This window comes from Caenorhabditis remanei, chromosome V (assembly GCF_010183535.1).
Source record: "Caenorhabditis remanei strain PX506 chromosome V, whole genome shotgun sequence".
NCBI classification, from domain to species: domain Eukaryota; kingdom Metazoa; phylum Nematoda; class Chromadorea; order Rhabditida; family Rhabditidae; genus Caenorhabditis; species Caenorhabditis remanei.
In genome coordinates, this window is record NC_071332.1 from 20,201,886 (window position 1) to 20,211,360 (window position 9,475).

At 37.3% G+C, this 9,475-nt stretch overlaps 3 protein-coding genes across 3 annotated transcripts; 2 read left to right on the forward strand and 1 right to left on the reverse strand.

Moving 5' to 3' along the window:
• Positions 1-306: 306 nt before the first annotated feature.
• GCK72_021545 (uncharacterized protein) lies at positions 307-3,959 on the forward strand (the record flags this gene model as incomplete). The annotated part of the gene is made up of 14 exons (XM_053734344.1): positions 307-368; positions 426-497; positions 547-627; positions 675-737; positions 781-858; positions 903-986; positions 1,910-2,098; positions 2,148-2,228; positions 2,483-2,620; positions 3,204-3,230; positions 3,273-3,356; positions 3,406-3,534; positions 3,597-3,722; positions 3,821-3,959. The coding sequence occupies 14 exons, from the start codon at positions 307-309 to the stop codon at positions 3,957-3,959; spliced, it is 1,353 nt and encodes a 450-aa protein (XP_053583257.1).
• Positions 3,960-5,470: 1,511 nt separating this feature from the next.
• Positions 5,471-6,170, forward strand: GCK72_021546 (uncharacterized protein; the record flags this gene model as incomplete). Its single annotated transcript, XM_003104505.2, has 2 exons — positions 5,471-5,664; positions 5,714-6,170. The coding sequence occupies 2 exons, from the start codon at positions 5,471-5,473 to the stop codon at positions 6,168-6,170; spliced, it is 651 nt and encodes a 216-aa protein (XP_003104553.2).
• Positions 6,171-7,437: 1,267 nt separating this feature from the next.
• GCK72_021547 (uncharacterized protein) lies at positions 7,438-9,275 on the reverse strand (the record flags this gene model as incomplete). The annotated part of the gene is made up of 4 exons (XM_053734345.1): positions 7,438-7,548; positions 7,599-7,884; positions 8,703-8,959; positions 9,231-9,275. The coding sequence occupies 4 exons, from the start codon at positions 9,273-9,275 to the stop codon at positions 7,438-7,440; spliced, it is 699 nt and encodes a 232-aa protein (XP_053583258.1).
• Positions 9,276-9,475: the final 200 nt, after the last annotated feature.

A 9,475-nucleotide genomic window follows, 5' to 3' on the forward strand; every position in this document is an offset into this window, starting at 1 on the left:
CACAATTTACTTTGTGGGACTCTCACAGCTGGTCATTTTCAACTGAAACTTGCCAAATTTTATATCTTACTGTATGGTACTGTATCTGTCTACCACGTTGGTATCCCTGATTGATGGAGGACCTGAGATCCGCAACTGGCCCAAAAATAAGATCTGTCCCTCCCTTTTTATCGTCAATACCATCGCTCCTCCTCTAGGTAACCTTCACTATTTGCCCCTTTTTCTTCCATTTTTATTCTCGATCGTTGTTTCCATTCACTTTACTTTTTAGTTCAAGTTTTTTGGAGATTGCAAAAGTTGAAAAAAATGCTCAATTCAACTCCACCAACCTGCACAATCATTTATTCTGATAAAGGTGTAACAGATCGGTAAGAACTTTTTTTCTGAAAAAAAGCTAAAAATTATTTGAAGATTGTTGTTTTCAGAGCTTGTCAAACATCTTCAACCAGTTATCAGAACAAAACCAAAGCCAAAAATAGTACACAGGAACGTGTGCCGTAAGAACTTATTCATTAAAAAGTTGTTTTAATCCTAACATTTATTAAGATGCTCGACCAAGTTCTGCACCAACATTATTCGACCACATAATTCACCTAGCCATCCAAAGACTAGGCTGAAAATATGCCAGTGAGTTCTCGGGTACCTTCGTATTATAATTTATCCAATTTTTTCAGAGCATGTCTTTATTTCTACAGAAAAAATGGGTGTGACAGAGTTTTAGACCAATTTCCGGATAGGTTAGTTAAACTGACCAATTAACAACTTTTTTATAATTGGCAGGTGTTCAAACTGCAAGAGAGCCTGCACTGAAAGAACTCGCAAGTTATCACATCCAAAAACTGGTAGATTTGTATGCAGGTGAGTTTTATTTTTATAGAGAATGAATGTAGAGTGTACTTCAGGTCCTGTTGTGAATATTACCGTCGATATGGTCAAGATCGAACAAAGTTCATACCGACTAGGAACAATCCTATGGAGATAAACATGTTGGTTTAACTATAAGACATCCATAAATATGGCATCGGGGGAAAAAATAATAAGGTGTCATACCCAGATACTATCTATGGTATAATGAGATGGCGGTCTTCCATTATTCATAACTTATCTGATTTGCTGTAGACAGGTAGTAACTCTCCTTTAGTAGAGATGACATCAGTTTTAAAATAATGGTAGAATAAAGAGGGGATTTGGTTTTGAGTGGAGGCCAGGGAAATAACTTTGCTATAATTTTTACTAGTTGAACACTTATACGTACCAAAATACGGCATGGCAAAGGAAAAAAAGGATTTTTAATTCAGAAAACACAAAATATAGTTTAAATAAGTTTAGAACGATGTTTTTCAAATCGCGCCCATGGTGCCCCAAACAATGTTATTTTTCCTGGCAAGTGAAAATAAGCAGGTTCTAGCTTATTTTCACTGTGGTTTTCAAATTACAAGCCAAAAATATTGGTTATTGCTAGCTAAATCAGAAATATGCCGTTTTTTATCCAGAAAGCACAAAATTTGAGTCTAAAACAATGTTTTTCAAAGCGCGTCCTATGCGCGCCAAACAATTGTTTTTACTAAATAAAATCAACCAGTCGGTTTACGTCGCCTAACGGCGACTGAACCTCCTTCTCAACACCACCCTTCTAAGTGTTAAAGCGCCTGCGGCGCTTCTCACATGGTTCAAACAATCGGGGTCTCAGAATTCTCTTTTTCTTCTGGTCCTTTAACTGATCTTCAGCTGTTAGTAGTCTTTATTAGGTGAGCAACCCGTTCCAGAGAGAACAATTAAAACACCCCTATTTTTCTGATAAGATTTCGACAAATTACTTCAGAAGAACAGGAACTTAACTCTTGTCGAATTTGGCGCCAAAATACTAAATTCAAATTGTTTTCGACTTATTCAAAAAATTTACTTTCAGATCTCAAGAATTTTCTCCAGACCCTATGAGTACCTTCCTCGCAGATGTCTCCAAAATATTTCCGACGATAGACTCAATTGAAGACGCTTTTGATCATTCAGATTTCACTGATCACAGCTCCAACTCTCCTGATGGCAATGATGTATCGAATTCTTTTACAAATCCAAGTTTTCCTGAGATTGAAAAAACGTAAGCAGCTCTCTTTCCCTCTTCTTAAAAACATCAATTCTGCATTCAGATGTTCTGTTCCATTCTGCACTGCTGATCTATCTCGATACCGCAGATTTTTTCATCCGCAAACCCAGCTAAAAACATGTCCGTAAGTGATGTTTTTTTTAGTAATTTAGGTATTTATTTCTGATTTCCAGAGCGTGCTACAAGTTTTTCATAAAACACAAACGTGATCGTACTGAAGCACAACTTTCTGATACATGCAGCAAGTGCAAAATCAAAATAAAAAAAATAGATTATATTGTTCGATAACGCAGCTGCCATTGTGTAAGTAAGTAGATTTTTTTGTTTTTTGTGGATTTTTTTCTGGAAATGAGTAGAAATAAGTTTTGCGTCTTTCAGAAATTGCTACGATTCTCAACGATATGCAATCAAAAAGGCACAACCAAAAACAGTTTCCTTTCAAAATTTCGAACCAGACACCAATCCATCTGATTTAATCGATGAGCCGTCGAAAAATCATGAAAAAATCGAATCAGGGTGAGTGACTATCCATAGAGTACAAAAATTAGGTGCGTCAAAGGAACGCTAGCCGCTAAAAAGACCCTGATGGCGCACCAGACTAACACCAAAAATAAAAATAGTTAAAAAGTGATGAATTCCAGCAATTTATGTTTGAAAAATGACATTTTTGCTCCTGAAACAGTAGTTTCCAAAAAATAGCGCCGAAGGCGCGCCAGACTGTATGTGTCAAGTGGAAATTAGTTGTTTTTAATCTATTTTTTACTAAAAAGTTCAAATTGAAAGATTAAAATATTGGTTTTTGTTAATTAGGGCAGAAAAATGCTTAATTTGTTTCAAAAAACACAAAATTTGAGTCTAGAACAACGAAATTTCAAAACGCGCTCAAGGAGCGCCAGACAATGTGCGTCGAGTGAAAATTAGCGCATTTAACTTATTTTTTAACGACAAAGGGAAATTTTAAGCTGTGAAAATAAGTTTTCGTCCGGTCGAGCTGGAAAAAAGGTAATTTTCACTATTTCATATTTGTCAAGGCCCGAATAATTGGCGCCAAAATGCAACATTCAAAATTTTTCAAATTTTTTGACAAACTTACTTTCAGATCTCAAGAAAAGAGGAATAGTGAAATGTAAGTATCTTTTTTTGTTAAAAATATCAATTCTGTTTTCAGATGCTCTGTTCCATTCTGCACAGCTGATCTATCTCGATACCAATGCAACTTTTATCATACGAAAACGATGCTAAAAGTTTGTCGGTGAGTGATGCCTAATTACTAATACCTTTTTCTTTATTTCTGATTTCAGCCCATGCTCCCAGTTTTACTTTAAACACAAACGTGATCGTACTGAAGCACAACTTTCTGATAAGTGCAGTGAGTGCAAAATAAAAACGAAAAGGCAGTATTGTTTGAGAACGCAGCTGCCATTGTGTAGGTAAGTGGATTTTAGATTTCTTTGTTTTTTTGTGGAAATGAGTATAAATAAATTTTTTACAGTACTTGCTATCATTCTCAACGACGTGCAATCAAAAAGTCACAACCGTATATAGTTTGTGCACCAGGCACCAATTCACCTGTTTTAATTGACGAGCCATCGAAAAATCATGAAAAAATCGGATCGGGGTCAGTGAGCTTCTTTAGAACACAAAAATCAGTTTCCGATGTATTTTCAACTGAAAAATTTATTTTTTAAATATTTTTTTTTGAAAGAATCTTTTCAGATCTCCCAACCAACGACCTCATGGCAACCTTCCAACCCACCCCTCAGAAATCCGTCTAGAATTCTCAAGTCTGTCAGAAGCGATAAAGTACACATGGGATACTTATTGCAAACCACATTTGAAACATCAGCAGTGCTGAAAATATATTTTATAACATTTTATGATTTCATAACCTCTTATCATCTTAAATTTTTCGTTATCAATACTTCTTCCACGCCTCAATATAAAAATCAACAAATAACTTGTTGATGATTTCGAAATAGTTGAAAATATAGTCTCCACACCAAAAACCACACATGCTATTTGTCTTTCACACCCTCCGTCTCTTCCTCTTCTCAATGTGTATAAGAGGAGACACTGGTGGCATGGAGAACGAGCATAAACAAGGTCAGTTTTCTTCTTTTTTCGAATTTTTCGAATTTTTTGAATTTTTTGAATTTTTGCAAAAATTTGAACTTAGTAGTTCTGTTTGTACTCGTGTAGAACGAATTAGGAATTTAATTTTGAAAATTCAAATATTATTTATAGTTACATAGTTACATATCTAGATTTCGCAATTTTTCACAAATTTCAAGTTTCAAAAATTTACGACTTTCTAAACGAAAAACCCGATTTTTCAAATTTGTGTCTGTACACTGGTTTATGGATTATCCCACAACTTCAACTTTATCTTCGTTGTGTAGATCAAACCGAGGGCTACATTTTTGTAGTTGGCATTTTTTTGGTAGGAAACTTCCCTGTAGAGTTACAGCCTGTCAAACAAAGGTTACTGCTCACAATGGTGTGGAGGCGACACTTTGACGTATCATAACTCCCTGGCGACCGCCCGCACAAAAAAATTGTCAACTACAAAAATGTAGCCCTAGGTTTGATCCACACGATGCTATAAAAATTACAACTACAACTTTATTTCTGACCGAGTTATACATAGTCAAAGTTAATAAATTTTTCAATTAAAAAAAAAATTTTTTTTTGAAATATTGATTTTACGCGTTTTATATCTAAAACAATCTGATAAGAATAGAAGATAGCTATTTTTACACCATGCCAAACAAGGGTGACTCATTTTATGGCTCGGTGACACTTTGACGGATCATAACTCTTTAAGGACCGCCCGTACAAAAAAGTTGTCAACTACAAAAATGTAGCCCTAGGTTTGATCTACATATTGAATACATATTCAGAACATTTCAACAATGAGTGACCCTGTTATGAGATCTTAAAATTTGGAAAAAACTCATTTTTCAAAAAAAAATTGTTTTGTTTTTTTCAACTTTTCAAGTTTTGTCTTTCTGTGTATGCTAACATCCAGATGTCTATAAATATTGAATTTATGTTAATTTTGTAGACCAAACCTAGGGCAACATTTTTGTAGTTGACAACTTTTTTGTACGGGCGGTCCTTAAAGAGTTATGATCTGTCAAAGTGTCGCCGAGCTATACAATAAGTAACCCTTGTTTGACAGGCTGTAACTCCCTAGAGAAACTTTCTACCAAAAAATTGTCAACTACAAAAATGTAGCCCTAGGTTTGATCTACACAGTCCACATAAAATTGAAACCATAAAATAATCCGTAGGACCGTGACACCCTTATAAAGCTAGCTTCCCCACATTTAAACTCCCTAACTAGTGAGTTTCTTTTTCCAGAAAATGCAACAACACACCCGTATCCAAAAATCCGCAAAAACCAGAAAGGTCTACGTCCTATTTTACGAGGATGACTCCTGCTTCTCCAACTTTCATCCAGCGGATTTCGAGGCAGAAACCGTCAAAAAATTGGTAAACCCGGAGATGTTTAAGGAGGAGGAGACGCTCAAATTCAATTGCAGTGAGCAGTATTTTATGTGAGTCTGGAATATAATATAGATAATTTTCATTAAAAATTCTATTCAGGTACCATAAGGCGCTGATCGTTGGTGACAAGAAAGCAGCCGAGTTCATCCATAACTGCAAACACCCGATGCCTATGAAAATGGCTGGAAGGAAGTTAAACATGAACCGAAATGACATCGATAAATGGTCCGAGAAGTCTCGTGAGGTCATGTATTACGCCTGCCTGGCCAAGTTCTCCCAGAATTTGGAGCTCCGAAAACTTCTGTTCCGTACCAAAGACATGATTCTTGTGGAGGCATCCGGAAACGATGCGATTTGGGGAATCGGAATCTGGAAGGAAGACCCACGAGCACAAAATGAAGAATCGTGGCATGGCACCAATTGGCTCGGCGAGATTTTGGATCGAATTCGAGAGGAGCTCTGGGAAAAAGCGGAATTTCAGACGGAGCGAAAGGAGATTGAGAAGGAGACTGTGGAGACACGCATCATGTTTTTGGAGGCGTTGAAGAATATCTAGGAGATTATAATCTGTTTATTTTGTGAATAAAAATGAATAAACAATTATTTTAAAAAATAAAAAAAGATTTGACCCAGGCAGGGCTCGAACCTGCAATCTTCTGATTAGAAGTCAGACGCCTTATCCATTAGGCCACAAGGCCACGAGAACGGAGTGCGCCCGTTGGCCGTTATAAACCGGGGAGGGGGAGTGTCACTCCTCCCAGAGAGGGGTGAGGGGCTGAAAGGGGGATGGAAGTACCTGATCTGTCTTTCCAGGCATCCGGATATCCAAATGTCCACTAAGTGCAAAATTATATTAGCCGTGTAGATCAAACCTAGGACTACATTTTTATAGTTGGCAACTTTTTGCTGAGAAACCTCCCTGGAAAGTTACAGCCGGTCAAACAAGGGTGACTCGCTGTATACCTCCAAATAGTACAGGCGACACTTTGACGGATCATAACTCTTTAAGGACCACCCGCACAAAAAAGTTGTCAACTACAAAAGTGTAGCCCTGGATTCGACCTACACAACAAATACAAAATTTGAAGTTTTTTAATAAGTTGTGAGACCGTGGCGCACTTGTAAAGTTAGCTTTGGTCTCGTACTGAAAAGAGGAGTGTTGAAACACTAGGGTCGGATATCTGTCTGTCTATCCACTCATCCGGATGTCCAGACACCTTAAAATTATATGGACTCTGTAGATCACATCTAGGGCTACATTTTTGTAGTTGCCAACTTTTTGTTAAGAAGCCTTCCTAGAGAGTTACAGCCGGTCAAACAGTGTGTACTCATTGTACACCTCCTAATGGTGGACGCCAAACTTTAACGGATCATAACTCTCTAGGGATCGCTCGCACAAAAAAGTTGTCAATTACAAAAATGTAGCCCTAGTTTTGATCTACAGAGTCAATATAAAGTTGAAATTCTGTGCAAAGTTGTGAGACCATGGCACACTTGTAAAGTAAGCTTAGGTCTCGTACTGAACTGAAGAGTGTTGAAACACGAGGGCCGGATATCTGTCTGTCTATCACTATCATCCGGATGTCCAAGCGTTCTAAAATTATATGGACTCTGTAGATCACATCTAGGGCTACATTTTTGTAGTTGACAACTTTTTGTTGAGAAGCCTTCCTAGAGAGTTACACCATGTCAAACAAAGGTTACTCATTTTATGGCACGGGGACACTTTGACGGATAATAACTCCCTTGAGACCGCCCGCACAAAAAAGTTGTCAACTACAAAAATGTAGCCCTAGGTTAGATCTACACAGAAATTTTAATAATCAAACAATTTTCTTAATCAACTCCGAGATCACTTTCACTTTTCCCAAGAATCCCTCGTTCTCATCAAAAGTTCGATTGCGGTTGCAATTCGAGTTGCCATATTGCGTTACCTGCAACAAAATTTACTTGAATTTCTGAAAAAAAACTGTTCTCTGCAAACCATTTTCCCAAAATATTTCCGATGATCCGCGATCCCTCTCCCCAGATTCGCGACCGTCACATGAACCCGATCGGAGCAGAACAACTCCTCTCCTTGACTCCCATTACAAACTATATAACGGGCGGTCTCATTCATTCCATCCGGATACCAAATCTCAGTACTATGATGATAGGGACCCGTCCGGCTACGTGGGTCACACGGTAGATCAATACGGGGCCAGAAGCGGTAATCCTTGTGGCATGGAGGGAGATGTGCGAGCACGTCGATTCCGTTGATGATTCGGAAACTGGAAAACATTTTTTATGAAAATAATGAAAAAACGACATTTTTTGCACCAAAAATCTTCTAAAAATCATAAAAACTGACAAAGTTGCAGATTTTCAAAATTTTTCGAAAAACCAAAATTTCACTAAATCTACCGTAACTCGGCCAATATCGTGTCAAGACCTATGAAACTTATATTTTTGAAATCAGCACGTCGAGACGATTCAAATGAGCATAATCATGACACACTTGAAAATTTTCAAAAATTTAGACCTCTGGGACCCAAAATTCTGAAATTTTCAGATTTTTCAAACCTAGACATGGTTATACTCGTTTAAAAGCTCTATTTCTGGTGATTCTAAAAATACAAGTTTAATTGGTCTTAACAGGGATACGGCAGTTTTCCAAAATTTTTGATTTTCGAAAATTTTCGAAAATCCATAACTTTCCTCGATTCTAACCGATTTTATTGATTTTTGGCTTGAAATTCATGAAAACTTTCCCTTATTTTGAGGAAAATAAAAATTGACGTTTTCAGACTTCCTACTCATGACTATAATCATTGTGGGCGAGGGGTACTGTACTTTTCGTGGTGGGACTCAACTATCAGTAACTAGTCATGATTATACTCATTTGAACCGCCTCGGTCTACTAATTTCGAAAATTCAAAAATTTCGGATCCTGCTTCAACAAAGTCAAAGTTATGTTGCTTTTTCTAAATTTTGGATTTTCGAAAATTTTCGAAATTTTTTTTAGATATACAATTTTCGTCCTTTTTCACTATTTTTTGCATCAAAATATTCCAAATCATCCCAATTTTCCTCCAAAATATATTCATACCTGTATTTCACGTGTTGATCGAAATTCTTCGCAAAAACCATGTTGCCCGTCCGTGGCTCCGCCAACGTCACCACCTTCACCTGATTCGTCTCCCGAATTCCCGTCAAAACCGTCTCGAATGCGGAGAGAGCCGCTAGGGAGCCTCCGAGTGAGTGACCGGTAAAGATGACGTCATGGTTACTGTAGTTGTTGTGGGTCAGGTGTTTTTGGATTTCCGCCCAGACAGCGCGGTGAGTCATCGAGAAGTACGAGTTGATCTGAAATTGAAATTTTGAGATTTGGCTGAAATTTGTATCATATATGATTCCCCAGATTCTGCTCTTTTCAAAAGTCTAAAAATTTTGGGTCCTGGAACGAAATCCATCGAAGTACGGTAGCTCGAAAAAATTTTCAAACAAAAAAAAATTTATTTTTTGCAAATTTCAACTACTGCTAACTCCGCCCAAATCCAACGTTTTCTAACGTTTTTAAGCTCAAGAAATAAGAAATTTTCCCTATTTTTCTAAAAAGTGAAATCCCATTTCTTACCTCACCAAGACCATGAAACGAGGTGTCCGGAACGAACGCGCTCATCGTCTCAAAGAAGAATTGGCTCATCGTCCGGGTCCCGCGGATCGCAACAACGATTTGGGAGCCGGGGAGTTCGACTGGAAGACAAGTTACTTTTTTGGGGAAAATTTTAAAAAGTGACTAAAATATTGACTGAAAATGTTGAAAAATGATCCAGAATGCTCCAAAATGTTTCAGAATGCTCTAAGTTTTTTCAAAATACA